The 27,890-nt window shown below is 39.5% G+C and overlaps 2 protein-coding genes across 9 annotated transcripts in view; one reads left to right on the plus strand and one right to left on the minus strand.

Moving 5' to 3' along the window:
* The window catches only part of LOC126272595 (INO80 complex subunit C), an 81,210-nt gene extending 58,576 nt beyond the window's left edge, over positions 1-22,634 (minus strand). For 2 of the 3 annotated variants that reach the window (XR_007549245.1, XM_049975531.1), the window contains exons 1-2: positions 22,505-22,634; positions 4,403-4,537 (exon numbers count right to left, since the gene is read on the minus strand). Coding sequence is in view for 2 of the 3 variants with exons in the window: in XM_049975531.1 (XP_049831488.1) it covers positions 4,403-4,537; positions 22,505-22,531 (162 nt within the window). In the remaining variant the exon portion in view is untranslated. Of the gene's footprint in view, positions 1-4,402; positions 4,538-22,258 lie in introns of all 3 variants that reach the window. The other variant, XM_049975532.1, reaches the window with a different exon arrangement.
* A 44-nt stretch (positions 22,635-22,678) lies between these two features.
* LOC126272596 (GATOR complex protein WDR59) overlaps positions 22,679-27,890 on the plus strand; it is a 238,149-nt gene continuing 232,937 nt past the window's right edge. For 3 of the 6 annotated variants that reach the window (XM_049975533.1, XM_049975534.1, XM_049975535.1), the window contains exon 1: positions 22,687-23,026. In XM_049975533.1, coding sequence (XP_049831490.1) covers positions 22,967-23,026 — 60 coding nt within the window. In that variant the 5' untranslated portion in view covers positions 22,687-22,966. Of the gene's footprint in view, positions 23,027-27,890 lie in introns of all 6 variants that reach the window. The other 3 variants (XR_007549246.1, XM_049975538.1, XM_049975537.1) reach the window with 2 other exon arrangements.

Below are 27,890 nucleotides of genomic sequence, written 5' to 3' on the forward strand. Positions count from 1 at the left end.
ACAAAATCAACTTGTTCGAATGGCCCATTCCTAACCTTTCTAAAGCAATTTTGGAAAACACAACGAAATTATTTCTTTTGTGTCACTGTCTACACATTGATATCATTGAAACAGAGGTTAGCTTGCTGCATAATAATGAATTGATACAGATGACAGATACAGTAATGTACTGCACAAAGTAATATCACTGCACTAAGGATAACTTGCAATAAAGATTATACTGAATCCCAAATTTCAGCAAGAGCATATTGCACAAAGCTTATCTATAAAAGTAATAACAATTATCTATCATGACCACAGTCCCACAGGGCGTATCAGATGATGTTGTTGTGGTCTTCAGTCCTGAGACTGGTTTGATGCAGCTCTCCATGCTACTCTATCCTGTGCAAGCTTCTTCATCTCCCAGTACTTACTGCAACCTACATCCTTCTGAATCTGCTTAGTGTATTCATCTCTTGGTCTCCCTCTACGATTTTTACCCTCCACACTGCCCTCCAATGCTAAATTTGTGATCCCTTGATGCATCAAAACATGTCCTACCAATCGGTCCCTTCTTTTTGTCAAGTTGTGCGACAAACTCCTGTTCTCCCCAATTCTATTTAATATCTCCTCATTAGTTATGTGATCTACCCATCTAATCTTCAGCATTCTTCTGTAGCACCACATTTTGAAAGCTTCTATTCTCTTCTTGTCCAAACTATTAATCATCCATGTTTCACTTCCATACATGGCTACACTCCATACAAATACTTTCAGAAACGACTTCCTGACACTTAAATCTATACTCAATGTTAACAAATTTCTCTTCTTCAGAAACGCTTTCCTTGCCATTGCCAGTCTACATTTTATATCCTCTCTACTTCGACCATCATCAGTTATTTTACTCCCTAAATAGCAAAACTCCTTTACTACTTTACGTGTCTCATTTCCTAATCTAATTCCCTCAGCATCACCCGATTTAATTTGACTACATTCCATTATCCTTATTTTGCTTTTGTTGATTTTCATCTTATATCCTCCTTTCAAGACACTGTCCATTCTGTTCAACTGCTCTTCCAAGTCCTTTGCTATCTCTGAGAGAATTACAATGTCATCAGTGAACCTCAAAGTTTTTATTTCTTCTCCATGAATTTTAATACCTACTCCGAATTTTTCTTTTGTTTTCTTTACTGCTTGCTCAATATACAGATTGAATAACATCGGGGAGAGGCTACAACCCTGTCTCACTCCCTTCCCAACCACTGCTTTCCTTTCACGCCCCTCGATTCTTTTAACTGCCACCTGGTTTCTGTACAAATTGTAAATAGCCTTACGCTCCATATATTTTACCCCTGCCACCTTCAGAATTTGAAAGAGAGTATTCCAGTTAACATTGTCAAAAGCTTTCTCTAAGTCTACAAATGCTAGAAACGTAGGTTTGCCTTTTCTTAAGCTTTCTTCTAAGATAAGTTGTAAGGTTAGTATTGCCTCACATGTTCCAACATTTCTGCAGAATCTTCCCCAAGGTCCGCTTCTACCAGTTTTTCCATTCGTCTGTAAAGAATTCGCATTAGTATTTTGCAGCTGTGACTTATTAAACTGATAGTTCGGTAATTTTCACAACTGTCAACACCTGCTTTCTTTGGGATTTGAATTATTATATTCTTCTTGAAGTCTGAGGGTATTTCGCCTGTCTCATACATCTTGCTCACCAGATGGTAGAGTTTTGTCGGGACTGGCTCTCCCAAGGCCGTCAGTAGTTCTAATGGAATGTTGTCTACTCCCGGGGCCTTGTTTCGACTCAGGTCTTTCAGTGCTCTGTCAAACTCTTCACGCAGTATCTTATCTCCCATTTCGTCTTCATCTACATTCCTCTTCCATTTCCATAATATTGTACTCAAGTACATTGCCCTTGTATAGACCCTCTATATACTCCTTCCACCTTTCTGCCTTCCCTTCTTTGCTTAGAACTGGGTTGCCATCTGAGCTCTTGATATTAATACACGTGGTTCTCTTCTCTCCAAAGGTCTCTTTAATTTTCCTGTAGGCAGTATATATCTTACCCCCTAGTGAGATAAGCCTCTACATCCTTACATTTGTCCTCTAGCCATATCTGCTTAGCCATTTTGCACTTCCTGTCCATCTCATTTTTGAGACATTTGTTTTCTTTTTTGCCTGATTCATTTACTGCATTTTTATGTTTTCTCCTTTCATCAATTAAATTCAATATTTCTTCTGTTACCCAAGGATTTCTACTAGTCCTCATCTTTTTACCTACTTGATCTTCTGCTGCCTTCACTACTTCATCCCTAAGAGCTACCCATTCTTCTTCTACTGTATTTCTTTCCCCCATTCCTGTCAATTGTTCCCTTATGCTCTCCCTGAAACTCTGTACAACCTCTGGTTCTTTCAGTTTATCCAGGTCCCATCTCCTTAAATTAGCACCTTTTTGTAGTTTCTTCAGTTTTAATCTACAGTTCATAACCAACAGATTGTGGTCAGAGTCCACATCTGCCCCTGGAAATGTCTTACAATTTAAAACCTGGTTCCTAAATCTCTGTCTTACCATTATATAGCCTATCTGATACCTTTTAGTATCTCCAGGGTTCTTCCATGTATACAATCTTCTTTCATGATTCTTGAACCAAGTATCAGCTATGATTAAGTTATGCTGTGTGCAAAATTCTACCAGAAGGCTTCCTCTTTCATTTCTTCCCCCCAATCCGTATTCACCTACTGTTTCCTTCTCTCCCTTTTCCTACTGATGAATTCCAGTCACCCATGACTACCCGAATAATTTCTTTTATCTCATCATACATTTCTTCAATTTCTTCATCATCTGCAGAGCTAGTTGGCATATAAACTTGTACTGCTGTAGTAGGCATGGGCTTTGTGTCTATCTTGGCCACAATAATGCGTTCACTATGCTGTTTGTAGTAGCTTACCCGCATTCATATTTTTTTATTCATTATTAAACCTACTCCTGCATTACCCTATTTGATTTTGTATTTATAACCCTGTATTCACTTGATCAAAAGTCTTATTCCTCCTGCCACTGAACTTTACTAATTCCCACTATATCTAACTTTAACCTATCCATTTCCCTTTTTAAATTTTCTAACCTACCTGACCGATTAAGGGATCTGACATTCCACGCTCCGATCCGTAGAACGCCAGTTTTCTTTCTCCTGATAACGATGTGCTCTTGAGTAGTCCCCGCCCAGAGATCCGATTGGGGGATTATTTTACCTCCGGAATATTTTACCCAAGAGGACGCCATCATCATTTAATCATACAGTAAAGCTGCATGCCCTCGGGAATAATTACAGCTGTAGTTTCCCCTTGCTTTCAGCCGTTCGTAGTACCAGAACAGCAAGGCCGTTTTGGTTAATGTTACAAGGCCAGATCAGTCAATCATCCAGACTGTTGCCCCTGCAACTACTGAAAAGGGTGCTGCCCCTCTTCAGGAACCACATGTTTGTCTGGCACAGATACCCCTCCGTTGTGGTTGCACCTACTGTACGGCCATCTGTATCGCTGAGGCATGCAAGCCTCCCCACCAACGGCAAGGTCCATGGTTGATTAGGGGGGGGGGGGGGGGGAGCATATCAGATACTACAATATCAAAGTCGTACACAGCACAATTATAATCAGATAGTGTGATATATTTACTTTTATCAGCTATTTTTAAGTAGTCAAAAATAAAATAAAAGAAAAATGTGGGATCTGATAACAGTCTTCAGAGAAAATCCTTAATTGGGACTATACCCAGGCCTTAAAGAAACCAAAAACAACTTCTGCAGACATCTCCTTGGTAAATTCTTATATCATCACCATCAGGATCCTAACATCTAAAACAAATGCCTAGACGGGAAATCCTATGTGGTTAGTTGATTCCATCCCACCCCTGGACCACCGTTTTTCACACCTAGTAGATAAAACCTTGCACATGTCTTACTGTCGGTATCATCAATTCAAACCTGATAAAAGTCAGCTGTTGCCTGTAAAACTTGAGCCTTTGGATGTGCATCATGAAGAGTAAACCAAAAATAATATATGGTGACTACCAATTAAAACTTCTCAAGCTCTTATTTGTTTGTTAATGAGATCAACAATTTCTCCAGGAAACACTTATTTTCTTATAAAATTTCTTAGAAACAAAACAATACTGTTTGGCTGGTATAGCAGTGCCCATGAACACAAATACAGGGAGAAAACAACGATATTACTGTTCACTAAAACAACAATTCATCTCATTTTACAAATGTCATAAAATACTGGTACATTGTAACTGTGTTATCTAGGAGCAAAAAAAACCTGGTACCTTATTTGGAAGACTGGCTGCTATTGTGTGCTTGGATTTTTAAATTTGCACAATTTCACAAATAACAAAGTGAGTCACTAACATCTGACATTCACTTACCTGGAAATTTGGATGTTTAAAAACAGGAGGCTTTTTATCTTCTTTTCCTTCTTCTACAGCATCATGAGTGACAGTGACAGGGCTTGGGACAGCGGAGCCACTCACACTGTTGGAGGCACTGTCATCTCCAAGAGGCTTGAAATAAAATAAAAACATTAATATCTTAAAATATGTCACAAATATTGACTATTTTATATTATTATTTCCGAAGATTTACACAGCTCTTCTATCTGCTACTGAATGACAACACATAATTGAATAAATAGTGCTTTCAGTTTCACATGCCACATTCTCAGAGAAAAATTCAATGAAAATTTTCTTCTGATAGCAAAAGAAGCCCACAGTTAAATCAGGAGACATACAAACAATTTTCCACTAGGTAACTTAAAAAAAAACACATAGAATTAAAGAAAATAGAGCTAAGGGGGGCTGCAAAGAAAAAAAAGTGTGGAGGCAGAGGCTTTGCACCTAGTTAGTAATTTAGTCTGTGGTAGTCTGTAGATTGTAGTTACAAATCTGTAAGTTTCTTCACATGCTGCTCCAGTTGCGAGAGGGTAATTGACTAAATCTGGAAGATGTTTTTATGAATATAGCAACAGAAAGTAGCAATGTCTTCCAGACAGAGTAGGAGATGTTTTTGTTAAGTATATGTCAGGAAAATTATACAAACATGGTTCTGAGGGGACCATTTCATTAAGTACAATTTATTAATTGTGTACTCTTTGTGCACTCCTCAAATAATTACATTATTAAAAGAAGAAATGCCATGATGTCCAATACTGGCTGTCAGCTTTGACCCATGATGTCATCAAGATGGCAGACAAAAACCATATCACCTCCATCCAATACTATGACAATAATGTAATAGATACAGTATAATTATGAAATGCAAACAAGTTCAAAATTTAATCATAATTTGAAGAAGAACATGAAACTAATGGGACACTCACAAGAATTATGGGGTTTTGGGTGAGAAGAAACAACAAAAAATATGCACAAATCAATACTGCCAAAATTATATAAAGGCCACGAAAAAAAGAGCACAGTTCAGTATTTTCACCTTTAGATAAACCAAACTATACAATACCAACAAATGAATATACCTCACTGCAAATTCTGGTATTGAAGACTTCACTTGACATCTATCGCAAGAACAAAGTCCTTGAAACCAAGAAACCTAAACTCAAATCAAAATATGGTACTGAAAAAATCTTCACCTATATATTTAAAAGAAACTCCATTATACCCACCAACCATAAACAAAGATTATCACCTATCAAACCAAAGGAAACAACCCACAAATTCCTTGATAGTGTCATTAACATTAATTTATGCCTACAATTAAACCACAAACTGCTCGATCACTCACTCACAAATGAAAACTTCTTAAAACAAATTAAAAATTAAAAAATGTAAATGCCTGGTAAATCTGAAGAACACGTCTGGAGGCAATTAAAAGAGACTGTATATACTAGAATGATACGTATGCAGCTGAAAGAGGTAAGTAGGACATCTACTTATAAAAATAGCCATACAGTGCACTAAATATTGTATTTTAAGAGATATATATGAAACAGGGGTAGTATACGGCAAAGAGTGATGTTGAATGATCAGACAAGATGGCAGAAGAATGATACAATAGCATTCAATAAATGTCATCATGGCAAGTGAATAAAAGTATGTGGTGGCATAATGAAATATAGTTCTGCACAATGATGCAATATAAAAGGGAAAGACCCGTAAAATTTAATCTGTACTCTTAGGTCCCATCTATCTAACCACCAGTTCGGAAATCAGAAAAATTCTGAAAGTATCCCAACAAGTTTTTGAAACGATAATTCTGAAACAGAAAATTAAACAATGGAAATTCTAGTATGGAATATCAATTCTCTATATTTGTCCCAGCTATATAATTACTCCTGGACTTTTCACTCTCACATATTTTCATTTGTTAATTTCTGTACATTCCTGTGCCACATGAACTTGTTGAACCTCAAACTTACCAGCCCCCCCCCCCCCTCCCCAACCTCTCCTTATTCCAACATCCACATACTAACCTCACTTAATCCAGTTTTACACATACCCAACCACCCACCGATCTGCATCAAACTGTTACTTTTTATTCACTTTACTCTCTGAAGACATTGTGTTTTCATGTCAATTTCAATTTAGTTTTGCCTTTCACTATTTGTCCTACTCCCTCAGATTTAACCTTTTTCCCCATTCTTCATCCGTTCTGTCATTTTTGTGAGATTTTTCCTATGTCTTTTTACAAATTTTTATGCCGCCCCCCCCCCCCCCCCCAAAGTGGATCCTTGATCTTCCATCTGCACCAATACACAGAAGTTTCCCTACCCCGACCAAGAACCCAGTCCCACACACTATTCCCACATTGTTGCCAAGCTCATGGAATCCCCCAAAACAGCCTGATAATCAAATTACCTTCTATGGCTGCAACACCTCCTTCCACAATCACCTCTATTCGTTCAAATTCGGTCATTCCATAGCCCTCGTCAATCTCATCCAGCAAAATCATGTAAATCAGGTCCAAGCCTCTTTGCAATACCTCCTCTCCATCCATAAAATCTTCATGCTCTGCCATCCCAAATTCCTGCATCCCATCTCACACACTGAATTATTGTGCTGCAGGAACAAGAGCAGCATGCACAACACCACCTCAAAAAATTTTCCAAGCTGTTCATCTCCTACTCCCACATTGGACGACCATTATCCACCACCTCCATAAGAGCCTCCAAACCTCCCCCACATCCCCCTATAGCTGAGAAACTCCACCTTGCAGACTTAATATATTTACCACACTCTCAGAAACCCGCACCACCATTATACAGAACTGAGACGGTAAACAGATGTGAAATGTACTCATGAACCTTTCCTCCAGCAGTATCAGTCCCAGAGCAGCCTCAGTCCTTTCCAAAGGCCTTGCCTTTTGCTCCACTCCCAAATTCGATCATGCTGGACTTGCTAAGGACCTTCACTCCTTATCCCAGTCCCTACAGTGGAAACACTTTACTGTTACCAGCTGTACCAATCAGACTCAATTCAAAACCAATACCGAACCCTGGCTGACTCAGTTCACTTCTCCGGCCAACTGTGATCCACCCCCACTGCCCCCAATTTACCACTGTTAATGTTTCACTATTTCTTAACCTCAAACCTGGCCTCTCCATCACTGCCCAAATCCCACACCATGGAAACCATCTGTAGAAAGAACCACCATCCACCACCCACAAATTGATCCCAACGGTATAATCCTACCAGTCGACAAAGGCTCCACCATTCTGGTTTTGAATCATAGGGATTACATGGCTGAGGGACTCTGCCAGCTGTTAGATTCATCCAGCTACCCCCATTCTAGAAATGTAACAGGATCTCCAGACCCACTGCAAATCCTCAGGCCCATTCCCGAAACTCTCCCCTGAGTCCATCTTCCTCCTCACCCCTGTCATACCCTGCACTCCTACCCTCTACATGCTTCCTGAAGTTCATAAACCCAATCACCCTGCATGCTTCATTTACCCGATACTGTATCACACAGAGAGAATCTCCTCTTTTGTGGACCAACATGTTCAGTCTATTACCCATTGTCTACAGTCCTATATAAAAGTCATCAACCATTTCCTCTACTGAGTTCCTGTTCCTTTACCACATAGCATCCTGCTTATCACAACTGATGTAACCCCACGCTGCACTAACATCCCCATGCCCATGCCCTTGCTGCTACTGAACATTTTTTTCCCCAACAACCAACTGACGCCAAACCTACAACCTTTTTGCTGGTCACCATGACCAACCATACCTTCAACCATAATCACCACTCCTTTGAAGATATCTTCCACAAACAAATCTGTGGCACACCAATGGGCACCCACATAGTACCATCCTATACCAATGTATTCATGGGCCATCTACAGGAACCGTTCCTAATCACACAGTATCCCAAACCCCTCACCCATTTTAGATTCAATGGGGATTGAAGGCGAGGACATCCTGTCCACATTCCTCCAGAACTTCAACACCTTCTCCCCCATTCACTTCACTTGTTCATCCTCAACCCAGCCACCTTCCTCAATGTTGACCACCACCTCAAAGGTGGCTACAACAGTATCTCCATCCTTATCAAACCTATCAACCACCATTAACACCTTCACTTTGACAGCTGCCACAAATTCCATAACAACAAGTCCCCCACTTACGGCCTAGCCACAGAGATCACATTCATAGTGATGAGCTGTCCCTCTCCACCCAAATATACTAAGGATCTCACCGAGGCCTTTACAGACCGAAATTACCCTGCAAACCTTGTACAGAATCAGATCTCTGCTTTCTCTCTTCAGTCACCTACCACTTCCCACACACCCCGTGTCTGGCCACAAAGGAGAACTGTAGCGAGAACTGTAGTGACCCAGTACCATTCAGAATGGAGGCAACTGAATCACATTCTCTGCCAGTCTTTTGACTGTCTCTCGCCATATCCTGAAACAAGGAATATCTTACCCACTATCATTCCCACTCCTTCCACAGTGGTATTCCACTGCCCACTGAAATGTTCTTGTTTATCCATACTGCACCTCTGCTCCCAACCCCTTGCCTCATGGCTCATATCCCTGCAAGAGACCTAGATGTTAGACTTGTCCCATACATCCTCCCATCACTACATACTCCAATCCAGTCAAAGGCATCTCCTATCCCACCAAAGAAAGGGCAAAATATAGAAGCACCCACATAATCTACAAACTACGCAGGAAACACTGTGCTGCTTTCTTCATAGGCATGACAACTTATAAGCGGTCTGTCCACAAGGAGCAGCCACCAACAAACCGTGGCCAAGAGACAGGTGGACTACCCAGTTGCTGAACATACTTCTCAACATAGTGAGCTGCAGTTCAATGACTGCTTCACCACCTTGCCATATGGATACTTCCTGTCAATACCAGCTATTCTGAACTGCACAGGTGGGAACTCTCCCTAGAATGTATACTGCATTCCCATAGTCCTCCTGGCCTCAACCTTCACTAGTCCCTGTCCTCCAGTTACCTGTCTCCTTCACTGCTTCCCCTCCAGCACTACACAGCCTTCTATACCAACAATGCAACCACTGTCTTTTCACTCTCTTCTACTACTCTTCTTTTCTGCTATCCCCCCCCCCCCCCCCCCCCCCACACACACAAAACCCTTCTGACTGCACCTAGCAGCAATACCCTGTTCCCACAATGTCCCTGCATGCTACCACAAGCAGCTTTTCACCGCCCCCACTTCACTTCCTGCCCCGAGCCTCTTCCTTACCCCCTGCCCTCCCCTCCCTACACACACACACACACAACACACACACACACACACACACACACACACACACACACACACACACACAACACACCAGATTGCTGCTTCCATCAGGTACAGCTGCAATTCGCAGTGTGGCAACAGCAGCTGGAGGTACTGGTCACGTGTGTGTCAATTATGCTTTTGTGAATATGTGTGTGTGCATCTTCTATTTCAGAAGAAGGCCCTTTGGCCGAAAGCTTAAACTTATAGCAGTCTTGTTGTCGTGTCTGTCTGCAACTCAACATCTCCTCCATACAGTGAGTAGCAATCTACCCTTTTTGTAATATAGTTGTTATTCCAACCTCGACTTTCCATTGTTTGACATAGATATTAGTGTCAGTGGTGTTGAGAAACAGCTGCAATCATGAAAACTGAACGAAGTTCCAGGGCCTGATAGAATCCGTCAGATTTTATATTGAATTAACAAGTGAGTTTAGCCCCTCTTTTAACTATAATCTACCACAGATTCTTCAAACAAAAACCCGCAGCCAGCGGTTGGAAGAACGCACAAGTCACTTTTGTCTGCAAGAAGAGTAGCAAAAGTGATCCACAAAAGTTCCCTTCACTATCCTTGACAGCCATTTGCTGTAGAATATTCTGAGCTCAAATGTAATAAGGTATATCGAACCAAATGGAACCAAATGACCACCTCCAAGTCAACCACATGGATTTCAAATACACTGATCATGTAAAACACAACTTGCATTTTTGTCATATCACATGCTGAAAGCCACACATCAAGGCCACTGCCTTGATAAGTAGATAAGGACTTCTGAGTTTCTGAAAAGCATTTGACTCCGTATCACATTTGTGGTTATTACCAAAAGTATTATTGTATGGGGTATCAAGAGAAATCTGTGACTGAACTGAGAATTTTTCTGTAAGGAGAACACAGTATATTATCCTGGATGGAGAGTCAACAGGTTTAGAAGTAACTGGAGTTGTGCCACAGTTAAGTCTGTCAGGAGCCTTTCTGTTCACGCTGGATATTAATGATCTTGCAGATAATGGCCTCAGACTGTTTGTAGATGATGCAGTTATCTGTAATGAAGTATTTTTTGGATCAATTTCCACAAATACTCAATCAGATATTGATAAAACTTCAAAGTGGGCCCAGAATGGCTACCTGCTTTAAACGTTCAGGAATGTAAATTGTACACTTCATAAAAAACAAAAATAAAAAATTAGTATATGATGACCACAGGACCTATAACAAACACAACTAACAGGGGGTACTGAATGTGAACAAGGAAAGGCAACACAAATGGTCACAGTGTTGTTTGATCCATAGAAGACTGTTACAGATATGACAATGAAACTGAATGACTATAAGAATATATTACAACCCCTTTTGTACCATTCCAGTAGGGACCATTAGGTCAAGATTACATCAATTACAGAGCACTATAATTGTATGGCTTTAGATTTTTTTTAAAGTAGTTCCACGAAAACCTTTATTTTGATGTTTTAGGTTAATTTATAAATTAGAAGTAGCACAAAAACGCAATAGTGATTTACGTGGCGACTACAATGACGATGTTTCCCACAACAAGAGTCTGAAGTCAGGAAAACAATACTGAAATTAAAAATTTCAAAGTCAGCAGGTATAGTTGAGGTTCCAGTCTATATTCTGAAAGCATGCACAGACAGCATACAAGTGCCATTAACAAATATAATAAATGAGTACTTTAGTTCATGCTCAGTCAGAGTACCAAATGCATGGCATAAAGACCCAAATCATGAAAGATGGCTATAAAAATTACAAAAATCATTCAGGTATACATATTAGAAGTAAGCCCTGGAAACTTGGATTTAGGTCCAGACAGTTCACGTCGCTTTCGCCAATTGGGTATGTGGTTGTATGCATTGAAAAAACTGCTGACGTCACCTTCGCTGACTGCAAACTGAATGCAAAAGGAAACACAGTCCTGTACAATCTATATGCAAACAAGTCCAAACACCTTAAATACAGGTCCCAATAAACAAACAGATGAGAGTTACAGCTAGCAGCAAAGTTTAGCCCCACTATACATCAAAACCAGCACCTCAGATGATCATAAGTCGACAGCAGGAACTATGTGGGTGAGAAGAATCATGCACAATTAAGTCTGTACACTAAAAACGAATTGTAGTTATTACATTAATGTGTGGTATTGCTAGACTGTGGTTAGGTGTTTCCTTTGTACTTTTGCCTACACATATCTCTAGACTGGTTTCCTTTGTATATTTAGCAACATTTATCTATATTTCGTTCATACTTTCACCGTGATGTGCAACAGGAACTGGCTAATCTTAAACACCATCTTCAGACGTTACTGTACATATTGTACTCCTAATAGTGTGTGAGAGCAGTGCAACCATTTGTTCTAGTAACTGGTTGGCAAATCTAATAATAATGTGGGATTACAAGCCTCATCTGAGTTTTACATTTACATCAAGCAGGTCCCAGGACTGATGTTAAAACTAGCATTTGTGTGCTTTAACATGACCATGTAAATATGCAAAGAAGCATTAAAAGCACATCAAAAGCCTATCCAGAGTCTCATTTCCATATTAATACCATACCTACTTCCCGAACCTGACATCTTTATCATTTTGTACTGTTTCCGAACACAGAGAGAGAGAAAAAAAAACTCAGCTTGACCTCCATCACCATCTCACCCTCGCACATAGTTGCTCACATGCCAGAAACAGATGGAGGATGCAGCATATCATTTTGGATTGAGAGTCATTGTTAAATGTGCCACAGGGAAGTGCACTGGAACCCTTGCTATTCATGTTGTATATTAGTGATCTTGCAGACACTATTAATAGTAACAACTGGTTTTTTGCAGATGATGCAGTTATCTATAACGAAGTACTGTCTGCATAAATATTAAGTCAGATCTTGATAAGATTTCAAAGTTGTGCGAAGATTAGCAAATTGCTTTACATGTCCAGAAATGTAAAATTGTGCTCTTCACAAAATGGAAAAAAAAAAAAAAAAAACGTACATCCTATAATGTCAATGAGTCACTGTTGGAATCTCAGACAAATACCTGGGTGTAACACTTAGTAGCATATGAAATGTAATGATCACATAGGCTCTGCCAAGGGTAAAGCGGGTGGTACACCTCGGTTTATTTGTAGAATACTGGGGAAGTGCAATCAATCTACAAAGGAGGTTGCTTATGAATCACTTGTGCAACCAGTTCTAGGATATTGCTCAAGGGTGTGAGACCCATTCCAAATAGTGGTAACAGGGGATACTGAACGTATCCAGAAAAGGGCAGCACGAATGAACACAGATTTGTCTGATCCATGTCAGAGTGTCATGGAGATAATAAAGGAACTGAACTGGAAGACTCCTGAAGACAGACATAGGCTGTCCTGAGAAAGTCTACTAACAAAGTTGCAACAATCAGCTTCAAATGATGACTCTAGGAATATATTTAAATGATGACTCCAGGAATATACTACAGCCCTCTAATATAGCTCACACAGGGATCATGAGGATAAGATTAGAATAATTACTGCATGTGCAGAGGCATTCAAACAATCATTCTGCCCTCCCTCCACACCCAAGTGGAACAGAAAGAAATCTTAATAACTGGTACAATGGGATGTACCCTCTGCCATGTGCTTCACAGTAGTTTGCAGAGTACAGATGCAGATGACCTCAAATCATCTCCAATCTGATGGCATAATTCAATGTTAGTATATTTCAACATGTCGGGTCATGACAACACAAAAGAAGTGCCATTATGAAAGAAAGGTAATATGAAGAGTACTGAAAACTACAGGTCAGTTTCATTACTGTCTGCATACTCAAGAATGATTGAACCATCTGTTGAGACAGTATAATGAGTCACATGAAGAAATACAATCTTTTTACCGAAGCACAGTTTGGTTCCTGAATCAGAAGAAGCACATTATTGGCTATTACAGAATTCACGTAAGTGGTACTTTGTGCTCTTAGCAAGGATAACTGTATTACAAGGATATTCTTGGACATGTCCTCAGTTTTTGACACTGTTGACCACAAAATACTACTAAACAAGCTAGCACTATATGTAAGAGGAATACAAAACAATTGGTTCATTCCTAAGTGGAAAACAGCGTGTTTAACGTAGATATAGTTCACACACCTGCTAATGACAAATTTTGCTATAACAACCATTGATACATATGTGTTCAGGGCAATGAATTGGGTCAAATTCCGTTCTTAATATAGAGGGTGTTTCAGAAGGAAAGGAAAATATTTTAGGAGAGGGTAGTACGAATGAACTGAAATAAAAAATTCCATATATAATTTTTATTGAGTACAGAGATACAGCTGTTAGTATGTTAACCAAACAAACTTAAAGTAATGACAAAGGAGGACATTGGCAGTTGATTTTCAAAAATTCCACAGCCAACTTCAATGCACTTTCGTTCTCTCTTGATAACACTACATGTATCTCTTCTGAGGTCGTCTTTGCATTCTTTTATGAGGTTTGTGATACTAATAATCTGAACAACCAAATTGACTGTTGTGGTTACCTTTTCCTTGTAGACCTCGCCTTTCAGTCACCCCCACAGGCAAAAATCCAAAGGTGTTAAGATTCGAGGACACTGGTGGCCAAGAAAATTACCCATGTCTACCGATTCACCTTCCAGGGAATGTAAGATTTAGATTATGTGTCAGCTGACGACTACTATCTGTCGGAGCCCCGTCATGCTGGATGAACATACACATTCTCGTACCCAAAGGAATCTCTTCCAATAATGCTGGAAGCTCTTTTTCAAGAAAGTGTAGATAATGTGGCTCTACAAGGCGGTGCGGTAAAATACAGGCCAAATCAACTGGTTGCCTATCACACTACATCTCACATTTACAGGGAAGTATTCTTGAAAATGTGTCTCCACAATTGCTTGTGGGTTTTCTTCAGACCACTGATGTGAACTACAAGTGTTTGTGTGCCATCATGAGTGAAAGTGGTTTCATCAGTGGAGTAAACATGGGATTACCAGCAATTTTCAAATTCCAATGACAAAATTCCAGTTGTCTACCTTCATCTCCTGCTCAAGGGTGTTGGATGAGGTGTAAATGATAGGGGTGGAACCTGTGCATACTTAACGTCCGCCAAACTCTTGTATGTGGAACATCAACACGTGCAGAAATTCAGCATGTACTTGTTGAAATACTATGTTCTACCAACTGAATAATGTCTTCTACTTCATCCACAGTCTGTTCATTTACATATTCAGATGCAAAGCAATTGCTGGGCACTATAACAGTGTCACACATGGTATTGAACACAGGAGTAGACGCTCTTTTGAACACATGAGTAGACGCTCTTGAATCTGGTAGTTTGCGGTTAGGACATCGTATGCCATATTCTCTACAAGCAGCAGTAGGATTTCTATTATAATAGCTATACAGAAATACCTTGTCGGCATACTCGGCATGTGTAAATACGTGCAGCATTTTTACTTGGTACAGTACAGTAGATTTGGCCAACAAATCACAATGGAAACTTCAATGTAAATTAAAGCACAGCTTCACAACATGTACATCAACACTCTACTGCTGACATTTGATAAATATGCCCATAGCAACTGGTGTACCAACACATGAAATGAAAATGCATTGAACTCAGCTGTGTCTCTATACTCGATAAAAACTCAACACATGTTATACAGGAATTTTTATTGCAATTCATCTATACTAACACCTCATAAAATATAAAATATTTACCATTCCTCTAAAACACCCTGTATACCAATGACTTTTAAAACAGTCTAAGACATGGAGAAAAAGTTCTGTTTGTTGGCGATAGCAACATCACAGACACCAATAAAGTAGTGGAACTTCCATAAGAGAAAGAAAATGAAACTCTCAAGGATGTTTACAACTGGGCAGAATGTAATAAATTAACACAAAGAAAACAAACAGTATGCATTTCACCTTAAATAGGGAACACAATTCTGTCACATTACGCATAGATTATGAATTTATAGATTGGGTCCAAGCACTAAGTTGAATACTGGTTGTCAATTAACATGGAATGAATACACAAAAGATGGTGGCAAAGAGAATGGCATCTGTATGTTTCACTCTTAAGGTTTGTAACAGCAAATTCTTGTGGTGGCATAATACTCTTAAGTACACTCAGTTATTAGCTGTGGGATTCTTTTCTGGGGATTGAAGGCACAAGATTTGGATACAATTTTTAAACTGCAGAAAAGAGCAATAAGGATATAACTAGAAGTAGTAGTTGGTATACTGTAAAGAAATGATGTAAATAAAATAGAAAGAAACTTCCACATGGGAAAAATATATTAAAAACAAAGATTCCAAGACTTACCAAGCGGGAAAGCGCCGGCAGACAGGCACATGAACAAAACACACACACAGGATTACTAGCTTTCGCAACCGATGGTTGCTTCTTCAGGAAGGAAAGACGAAAGGATGTGGGTTTTAAGGGAGAGGGTAAGGAGTCATTCCAATCCCGGGAGCGGAAAGACTTCCCTTAGGGGAAAAAAAGGACAGGTGTACACTTGCACACACACACATATCCATCCGCACATACCTCCCCTAAGGGAAGTCTTTCCGCTCCCGGGATTGGAATGACTCCTTACCCTCTCCCTTAAAACCCACATCCTTCCGTCTTTCCCTCTCCTTCCTGAAGAAGCAACCATCGGTTGCGAATGCGAAAGCTAGTAATCCTGTGTGTGTGTTTGTGTGTTTTGTTCATGTGCCTGTCTGCCGGTGCTTTTCCGCTTGGTAAGTCTTGGAATCTTCTACATCTACATCTGAATAAAATTATATTATAAATTGCCTTAAGAAATGAAAATAATTATTAAAACACAACCAGTTAAAAAGGCAGCTAAAAGATTCATCAGAAATAATGCATATTACATAATCAGAGATTACATCTATATACATATTCCACAAGCCACCGTATGGTGCATGGCAGAAGGGGAAATAAGGAAACGTCCGATCCCGCCCGTCTGCTTTGACCCATGACGTAACAAATATGGTGGAAATGATCATAAACCACGATTCCAAAATGGCGCATATAAAGTGGTTACGTACACATTATGAAGACGAAGGTACATCGAAAAACAAACACACACACATTCCATAAAAAGGTTAATGACACTAACGGGACAAGTGCGGGAAATTGGGGGTTTTTTGGTGGGGACAAACCAAATGTAAACAAATTTAGACACCCAACCCCATACAAAACCAGGGTCGACAGAAGTGTCCGATCCCACGTGTCGGCTTATCCTGTGACGTACGGGTGTTGTCGTGTGTGACGTCATGACGGCGTGGAGTTTGGCTTGTGAGTGTGGCGTATTTGTAGATGTCATTGTTTTGTGGTTTGTTGTGCTCTCTGGTGGTATGTTCAGGGTTTTCGTTTGTGTGGTGTAATGGGCTCAGTTTGCTTTTGCTCATTATCCAAAATTGTTCGGGTATGGAATTCGTTTCAGTAAGTTAACGATTTTGTGTGAAGGTTAATTTAGTGTTGTTCGCTGTACATCGTGTGGTAATTTTAGTAAAATTAATCAGTTGTTGTTTTTGTTCAGGAATGGATATGACGGATAAAATTAACAGTGTGGAGGTCAAGGAAAGCATTCGATCCCAATGTGTGGCTGTGTATTTTGATATTGGTATTAGGAGATGTTTTTGTGCTATATAGGTCAAGGGAAGTGTTTGACCCTAATTTAAGGGATTGGGAGCTGCTGCTGAGCCATATAGGTCAAGGGAAGTGTCCTATTCCAGATGATATTGTGTTTAGTGGTGTTTGGGGAGTTTTGTGATGTTGTTTTTCGTCGTCGTGTGTGTTTTGTATGGGGGTGGGTGTCTAAATTTGTTTCTATTTAGTTTGCCTCCACAGAAAAACACCCCATTTCCCGCACTTGTCCCGTTAGTGTAATTAGGCTAATTTGTGGAAAGAGAGAGAGTGTGTGAGTGTGAGTGTGTGTGTGTTTGTTTTCCGATGTATTTTCGTCCTCATAATGTGTACGTATCGACTTTATATTCGCCATATTGGAATCGTGGTCGTTTGGTTGTTTTTTATGATTGTTTCCGCCATATTTGTGACGCCATGGGTCAAAGCAGACAGGCGACATCGGACACTTCCGTATTTCCCAAAACCATGCAAAATGATGAAAAAAACCGACATCACAAAATTCCCCAAATACCACTAAACACAATATCATCTGGAATCGGACTCTTCCCTTGACCTCTATAGCTCAACAGCAGCTCTCGATCCCATAAATTAGGATCAAACAACTTCCCTTGGCCTATATAGCTCAAAAACATCTCCCGATACCAATACCAACATACACCACTCCACATTGGGATCTATCACTTCCCTTGACCTATATAGCTCAACAGCAGCTCCCAATCCCATAAATTAGGATCAAACACTTCCCTTGGCCTAAATAGCTCAAAAACAACTCCCGATACCAATACCGACATTCACAGCCACACATTGGGATCAATCACTTCCCTTGACCTGTATAGCTCAACAGCAGCTCCCGATCCCATAAATTAGGATCAAACAACTTCCCTTGGCCTATATAGCTCAAAAACATCAAACGATACCAATACAAACATTCACAGCCACACATTTCAATAAAACACTTCCCTAGACCCCAACACACAACACACACTGAAAACAAAACAATAAAAACATACCATAAAAAAGTTCTGCCGCCACAAATTAGGTTAGCCACCACACACACCACACACACACACACACAAACCAACAAAAAATACTCAACCAAAAGAAAGTCCCGACCCACCCACACCTCAAACCCCCCCCCCCCCCAACCAACCAAAACCAAAACCAAATGCAACATTAAAAAATCTCAATCACACACTACAACTCAACAACAACTTCAACAATATAGATTAGATCCTCCACAACTAAAACACAAACCAACACATCCCCCACCCCCTCTCACAAACCCTCTAACACGAAATAAACCACCCAACACACACTGAGCCGCAGCCGCCTACCCAAACCACCCTAACCAACCACTTTTGGCCCTTAAAAAAACCCAAAAAACACTATAGCCCTCAGGGACACTCTTTCACCAACAGTACTCATCTAAATGAGACTGAAGGTTGGAAGAGTGCCTCTTCCCCCTCCCAAGAACTGACTTAACAGCCCCCACATCCCCTCTATTGTATTTGTGCAAGTCCCTGCCTAATAATTTTTGAACTCTAAGCTATAGTTAACATCTTAATGATGGAATCCCTTCTCACCCAGCCCCCTATACGAAGAAAATGCATCTGAAACTAACGTGGACCCCAGTTCCATGTACTCCTCAATTAACTCCACTAATTCTGCCTTAGACCTCTCTTCCACAACCCTAAAAACACATTCAGAACCCCCCCCCCCCCCCCCCAGAAAAACAGCCCCCCACACCCAGAGACCAACCACAGACTTACCCCTCCCATACTTCCTTTTTTCCAAACTTCATGGCAAAAAGAAAACCAATCAAGCACACTCCTCTCACTCACACCAGCCTCATGCACGCAAAAACTGTGTGGGGATCTATAACAAAAGTCACCAATACAATCTTGACCGTGCCCAACCTAGACTTCTCGAACGAGGTACCACGCCAAATGTCGTCTTTCCAACAGCACCACATATAAACGTCCCTGGTCCGAGATGCCGGAACTTTAGCCTACTTCATTTCTTCGCCACAAATAGAGCACTTCACAACCTCGGCAATTAAACCTGATCAGTTTCAAAGGACTGTTCCCCATCATATTCCTGAGACGCGCATTGTTAATTTTGTCTGTCACATCCATTCCCGAACAAAAAACAACAACCGATTAATTGTACTAAAATTACCACATGACGTACAACACTAAAGTAACCTTCACGCAAAATCATTAACTCACTGAAACGAATTCCACTACAAACAGAGCCGAGAACAATTCTCGATAATGAACAAGAGCAAACTGAGCTCATTACACCACACAAACGCCAGAGGGCACAACAAAACACAACACGACGACATCTACAAACACATCACACTCACAAACCAAACTCCGCACCGTCATGATGTCACACACCACAATACCCTTATGTCACGTGTCAAAGCACGCGCGTGGGATCGGACACTTCTGTTGACCCGCAGAAGGTACCTCTTGCTACTACAAGTCATTTCCTTTCCTGCCCCACTTGCAGATGCAGCAGGATAAAAATAACCGTATGGCACTGTATAAGCCCTAATTTTTTTTATATTGGATGAAATGTGCATTGACAGCGGTATAGAAACATTTTGCAGTCAACTTCAAACAACAGTTCTCTTAATTTTCCCAACACTGCATCATGAAAGAACATCATCTTCACTCCAGGGATAGCATTTGAGTTCCTCCTTAATACTCACATGTTGATCAAACCTACTGCTAACAAATTATGCCAGAAGATTCAGAGTATTCTTGGTATGGAGAGATGCAGCATGCTGTCTTAGATGGAGGGTCATTATTGGATGTAGAAGTAACTTCAGGTGTGCCCCAGAGAAGTGTGCTGGGACCCTTGCTGTTCACATTTCATATTAATGATCTTGCGGACCGTATTAATAGCAATATCTATAGTGAAGTAATGTCTAAAACAAGCTATGTCAATATTCAGTTAGGTCTTGATGAGATTTCGAAGTGCGGCAAATATTGGTAACTTGGTTTATATGTACAAAAAAGTAAAATTGTGCACTTCACAAATGAAAAAAAAAAAAAATTGTATTCTGTTGTTGTTGTTGTTGTTGTTGTGGTTTTCAGTCCTGAGACTGGTTTGATGCAGCTTTCCATGCTACCCTATCCTGTGCAGGCGTCTTCATCTCCCAGTACTTACTGCAACCTACATCCTACTGAATCATCTCTTGGTCTCCCTCTACGATTTTTACCCTCCACGCTGCCCTCCAATGCTAAATTTGTGATCCCTTGATGCCTCAGAACATGTCCTACCAACCGGTCCCTTCTTTTTGTCAAGTTGTGCCACATACTCCTCCTCTCCCCAATTCTATTCAATACTTCATCATTAGTTATGTGATCTACTCATCTAATGTTCAGCACTCTTCTGTAGCACCACATTTCGAAAGCTTCTATTTTCTTCTTGTCCAAACTAGTTATCGTGCATGTTTCACTTCCATACATGGCTACACCCCACACAAATACTTTCAGAAACGTTTTCCTGACGCTTAAATCTATGAATATGACTAATGTAACATAAACTGCAGAAAATGATCAAAGGACAAATACATATTATTAATAGCACATCAGCTTAAGATACTCAGGTCACAAGTAATTACACCTATAGATCACATAACATTGTGTTGTTATCAGAACAAGGAATAATGTCTTTTGATTGAAGGTTGGAAAATGCTGTAGCCCCACCAGAAGAGTGTGCTCTATGAGCTCTGCCTTTACTGAGCAATGTTAATTATTTACATTACAGTGGACACAGGGTGTATTTCGCAGGGGTAGGCTGATTTGGGGGAGGGGCCAAACAGTGGGGTCATTGGTCCCACCTGATTAGGGTAGAATGGGGAGGAAGTCAACCGTGCCCTTTCTCAGGAACCATCTCAGCATATGACTAAAACGATTTAGGGAAATTACGGAAAGCATAAATCAGAATTGACAACACATTTAAATCATAATCCTGCCAAATGTGAGTTCAGTTGAAGAACTAAGTTTTACTAATCCCCCATCAGAGTGTCTCTCTCTCTTTTTCAGGCCCCACTGACAAGGACAAATCAACGAGAATGGTAAGATCTATTCTCCCCCCTGGGAACCAGAGGAATGACAATTTTGTCCAAACTGAATCATCTCGAGCCAAGTATAGACCCGTCTTTTCAGCGTCAGCATGTGAGTCCAGTGTGCTAACCACTGTGCCACCTTGCTCGGCTTCTTCTCTCTGGGGACCAAATTGCTCACATAGTAGAACCAGCGGATCTATTACTTCATGATGCAAAGTGCCAATTTACTCTAAAAAAAGATCTTAGTAACAATAGAGCAGTGGCTGTAGCAGAATTATTTGGTTACTGGTGCAATTGAACTTGACAATAGCACAAGGGCCCCAACATGAACTTGTCTCTTAGGGGAGCTGTAACTCCAGGGGGTGGGGGGGTGGGGGGGCGAAGAGTATAACAACAGAACATGAAACGGTAACCTGAAGAGATCAGTTAAGAGTCATAACATACCTCGAGCAAACAAAAAAAATGGATAATTACAGCTCTGTTTCTTCCACATTAGGAGCAATGTTTTGAAACAATGGTTGTTCTGCTAATGGATTAGTGCAGATGCACTTACAAACACAAAAAATTAAAATGTATAATATTTCGGACGATACAAACGACGATGTTTAGTAAGATGATGATAAAGTTTTATGATGGTGTCCCTAATTATGTTAATTACACAGTGATGTTAAAGTAGAATTCTGAGAAATCCAGATAGCAACCATTTTACATTTATCTTCCAGTAATACAACACACACAATAGCATAAGTGTACACTAAAACATAATACTTTGTTGAAGAGTTGTTGTATCATCACTTCCTATTGTTAGACGATTGTTATGGTCCAAAAGTTGCAAGAAAAATTGCATTTTGTTGTCATGACTGGTCGATGACATTATAAGTTTCGGTGCACTATAGTGATTTAAATAGTCACGTCTTTCTTGTCTTTTACAATAATATTAATTTGTTGGTACGCTGCGATCTTTCCGTCATGTCAAAGGTTATAAAAAAAACGGCCTGTTACTAAGATATTCACCGTGTTCGGGCGCTTTTTCTTCACCATTCGTCAGTACATGTTCTACAAACTACGTGTTTCATTCCACTGCTCACTTAATAAACAAACACAAACATTCATATACAGACATTTACGAGAGAAACTCTTTAGTATTATCTTTGGATGTTATTTGGCAAGTGATGATTTTTATCTCTGTACAGGCGAAAGTCTTTGGGTTTCGAAATTGTTTTTGTTGACAAAGAGTGGCTGAAGGCTGTCTAAGGAGTTTTGCGGTGTGTTGAAGAGGGTGTAGAAATGCACAGAAACACTATTTTCCGATATGAAAATAATACTGTTTGCTTGGAGCGCCAATTTGTTTCAGTCAGCATCAGTATTTCAGTGAACATATAGCGTATTATTAGTCAGCATGCGCTTGATATCGGTGACAAGTCGGTGTTGTCAGGCATAACTATTAAAGTAATCGGTCATAGTTCCTAACCATAGATGACAATGGCCGCACGTTGGAGTAGCGAATTCACCGTATCGGAGCACAGAGACCTGCAGGTAATATTTCAGTAAATGTGCGCCATATTTTGCTTTCAATAATTTCTGCAAGGTAGCGATCTGATGTTACCAATATTTGGTTTTTGATGATTGTATATATCCTCTTCCTCGTCCTTGAGTTTCCAGCTTCCTTACACCTTCTGTATTTGAACACATCAACGTGAAGTTAATTTTTATTGTGACCAGCTTTTATTTCTCAAATGTAAGATCATGGAGATAATTATACACTGAAGGTTATTATCACAGTTTGACTTGTATCGTCCACAAATGTGTACGTTCGTGCCATATTTAATCCTTTACCATATTTAATGCACTTTTCGCAAAAAAAAGGAAATTGCAAGATATATTCAGAAAACGTGTATTAGATGACAAACAAATCTCCAAGTATTTTGATGTTTGTTGTGTACATACGTTGTAAATAATCCAAGTGGGTTGTAGTTCATAAATTTTACCGGAAGTGGTATCGAAGGCACCAGTTATCCGATCTCTTCCCAGTCACCAAAAAACAACACATTTGCCATTTTTGTGCGTCAATGGAGCCCTTTCAGTTGTTGCATCTCCAGTAGGACTCCAGACGATGCTAGAGTAGCCAGTTATGGGATCACTTAACACAACACTTGCTACGGCTTCCTAGGTAGCTACAGGAGTAGTGGAAGACAGAATAATTATTCCCTGGACGACAACTTACAGGAGAGTGTGCTTTTGTTCTTCAACCAGGAATTTGCTTTTCCTGCCACCACAGCAGCTGGACATAGATATGTCATTTGATGTTGAAAAACATCCACACCAAATAGTTGTCATTTGCTCAAATTCTAGAATTGTTAGTGAGTTAGTTACATGTTCTGTAGGTCATTTGAATTCTTATTTTGAAATGATTTGGACCAAGTCAGTTTATAATACATGATTAGTGTTAACATTAATAAATATAATATTTTCAGTCCTGCGCATGCAACTATGAATTCAACAAAGAATTGTCACCTTGTAGTATGGGCTATTTGTTGGTATACCCTAACGATCAGTTTGTCACCCCAATCAAATTTTGCCTTTGATGTAGGCAACAAGATGGTGAGGAGACTTATCTTTCTCATCCTAGCGGTGGATCAGTGGTGACATACATGGGACAGTCGTAGTGTATTGTTGTCGCAGTTACTTGACTGCATCACTTTTCAAAGGGATATCCTTTGTTCAGTGTCATTTGTTTTCTGGCATCTCAGAAGGGGCTATGACACACATTGAGTATGTGTACTCCACCATTTAAGAAATTTAGCTAATTCATACCTCCAGAATGAATTTTCACTCTGTAGCTGAGTGTTTGATGATTTAAAACATCCTGGCAGATTAAAACTGTGTACCATCCCGGAACGTTTGCTTTTTGTAGGAAAAGGTTCTATGCCTCACAACCCATACTCACAGATTTTGATTCACAGATGATAACCTGTTATTGTTCCTGTAGTGAGTCTTGTGATTTATAATGGCTGTGTTTGCTTTAAGCTGTCTTCTTTAAGAAATCTCACCCTGACTATTGTTCACCTAATTCACAGCTGTTCCTAGTCATCCTCTGAGCTGTTTCCTTTGAGAAGTTCCATCCCTGAATATATAGTCCTTATCCATTTTTCATGTTGTTCAGTGTTCACCTTTTGCACGTTTCTCAATTGGTTCATTTTAATCTCTCAGTAGTGTCAAGAGTGGCACTCAAGTTAAGATCTTTTGGTGCCACCCTGACATCAGTGTCAGCATTTAATTCTCCTGGCACAAAGAACACACACTGTTCATAAGTTTCCTTAATATTTAGAATTGTCACTATAGGCTAGGATGACTTTTGTTTACATTTCCTTAGATCTCATGAACAACACAGTCCATTGGTATAGTCTTTGAAGTGTAACAATATAAGTTATGTAAACGGCATCTATGAAGTTTTTGTTTGTAGATTTCAGTTATGGATGTCATTCATGTGTTTTGTTTGTATGTCCTATATTTGTTGTGTGTGCCAGATGTTAGTTTGTTTTTGGGGTTGGTTGTATTAGCTTTGTTGTGTGTGCTGGTTTTATCAATAATTGTGTGGAAAGTAATTTGTTTACAGTTATTTGTATTTTAGAGCCTGCTCCTAGGACTAATGGCTTGTCTTGCAAGTTCCCAATCTTGCAGTTTCCCAATTCTATCGTACCTGGTGAGCCATTGTTTACTGGAGCAATATGTAGATTAGATTCAGTTTTTGTGCCATATACCCAAAAATGAAATGTTTTTCACGAGTTTAGAACAAGTCAGAAAGTATAACATAAAAAAACATAAAACTTCTAAATATAATTCTCACTACTCTGATCATTTGGCAGGAGAAAATAGGAGAATACATTATGTAGTAAACTGGACCTGCTAATATTTACAGAATTAATACTCTGTCAGAATAATGAAACACAGTTATGCACTTTTAATAAATTTATCATACATAATCTTGACTGCTGTGGCCAGGTGCTGTCAAAACTGAAATCTAAGGACATGTTAACTTAAGCTGGTCTAACAGTCCCTGCTAAGATAGTCATCTACAGAGTAGGAGTTGCATATCAAGAAGTCTTTTAAACTCTGTTTGAACTGTGCTTTATCTCGAATCAAGTTTTTTTTGTGGTTGCTGCAAATTATTGAAAATATGTAGTCCTGATATTGGAATCCTTTCTGGACCAAGATAAGTGAATTTACGCCTTTAAGTAGATTGTTTTTATTCATGGTATTGATGCTATGAATTGCGCTATTGGTTGGAAACAGACATATATTACTTGCAACAGAGGCAGTGGTGGAGGCATTTGATCTCGTTTTATACTACACCTGTAGAGGTCAAATGGAAATGATACATTTGACATCCTATGTTGGTTTTTGCGAATTGTTTTTATTAATATTTTATTTTTATAGCTATTTTTTGTTTTCTTGTGAGTGGATATACAGTTTTCAGTTTTTTTAATTTGATTTGTTTTGAGGGTATATTTAGCCTTTAATTATTTTATTTTTTTCTCCTCAAACCAAAACTTCTTATCCCTATGGAAGTCCTGTTAATTTGTTAGTTTTTCTTTTGGTATTGTTTTTCTATTGTCATTTGTGTTATCCATTGCTTGTTTCTAGAGGATTATATGAAACAGGATAGAGGTTAGTTGCTAAGAAATGTGTGTGGCATGAAGGTACAAAATGTTCAAGTTGTCAAGCAGTGACAATTACAATCCTTATTCTTTTCTGTTAAAAATGGTTTTGTACTTTTGAATTTCTATCGCCTCTGTACATGCAACAGCAGTTCTTTCACACTACAAACTCCGTAACAGATGCCAGCATGACTCAGCACTCTTGGACAGTGATCTGATGATGTCATGACCAGAATATTGTGTGTATACATGCGGGGTGTTCCACAAAGTAGTTTACACTGTTTGAACGTAAATAATACAAACAAATATAACAAAAACTGTGAATTTTGTAGGTAACATAAATGGTCATGACATTGCTGATGATGTATGCGATTGCAGTCTTTCTCGACGTATTCCACTGATGAATTCTTTTCAGGTTATCAGCCAAGTGGTGCTGTTGTCCTGTCACAACGTTTCAGTGAGTTTCGTACCCATCATCTTCTGGCGAAGATGATGGCAAATCGTTTAGATTGCTGAGCTTTTTTATGTTTGAAACTGATGTCTGTAAACATGTAGACACAACCCATATAGTAGGAAGTGACACAAAGAAAAAAAAAAAACATTAAGAAGCAAACGGCCACCAGCAAGTGTAAATAATTTTTCTAATAGACTTCCTAAATTTTGTTCAGAGTAATTAAGAGCACTATCACATATTTAATACTTCTTTGGGCTAGAATGTCAAGCCATTGAGGATGGTTCATGTGCAAGAATTGTGAACAATCTTGACAACTTTGACATTACCAACAGAAGATAGTCAAGTGTTAAGAAAGATACCTCCACACCTGAAGCTTTATTCTCACTCATGAATGATGTGCTAGAAACCTTTAACAAAAAGATGGTGCCAGTATGTTTTATGGCCATTCCAAAGTTGATGTTTGTGAGGCTCACAACTTAGAAGTGGACAAAGCATGTCACTGTGGTGGCAGAGGAGCAGTTGGGAACTGTCTAAAAAAGACAGGAAGCAGGCAGTTGTCTCATATGAGAACATTTAAGTGGTTTGAGAGGTAGGGCCTGACTGGGGAATTGGACACTGATCTGCTTTGACCCATGATGTAAGGGTGCTGTGGTATGTGACATCATTACAGTGTGGAGTTTATGAGTTGGTTGTTTGTAAATGTTTTTTGTGGTTGATGGTGTCCTCTGGTGGTGGTGGTGGTGTGTGTGTGTGTGTGTGTGTGTGTGTGTGTGTGTGTGTGTGTGTGTGTGTGGTGGCTGACCTCATTTGCAGCAGTAGAATTTGTTGGTGGTAAGTAATTTTCTTTTTTTAGTCCAGTCTTATCGAGTTGTGATGTTTAATGTATTATTGGTGTATTGGTTGTGTTTTAATATCTGTAGGGATATGTCATTTTTGGTTTTTTGAGGTGTTGTGGTTTTGGTTTTATTTTTCGTAGCTGTAGGTGTTGGTGTTTTGGTATCGTCAGCTATGGTTGACGTACATAGGCCAAGGGAAGCGTTCAATTCCAATTTATGTAGTCACGGGTGTTGCTTTTGTGGTATCGACAGTTGTGGAAATGTCCAATTCCAATTTTTGTAGTTGATCGGTGTTGTTTTTGTGATATCGACAGTTGCGGTTGAACTATATAGGTAAAGGGAAGTGTCTGATTCCTGTGGATTTTGTTGGTGTAGCGGAATATTGTAATTTTGTTTTCGTTTTTGTCATCATTTTCTGTGATTTGGGTCGTGTTGTTGTTTTGTTAATTTGA

Source organism: Schistocerca gregaria, chromosome 5 (assembly GCF_023897955.1).
Source record: "Schistocerca gregaria isolate iqSchGreg1 chromosome 5, iqSchGreg1.2, whole genome shotgun sequence".
NCBI classification, from domain to species: Eukaryota; Metazoa; Arthropoda; class Insecta; order Orthoptera; family Acrididae; genus Schistocerca; species Schistocerca gregaria.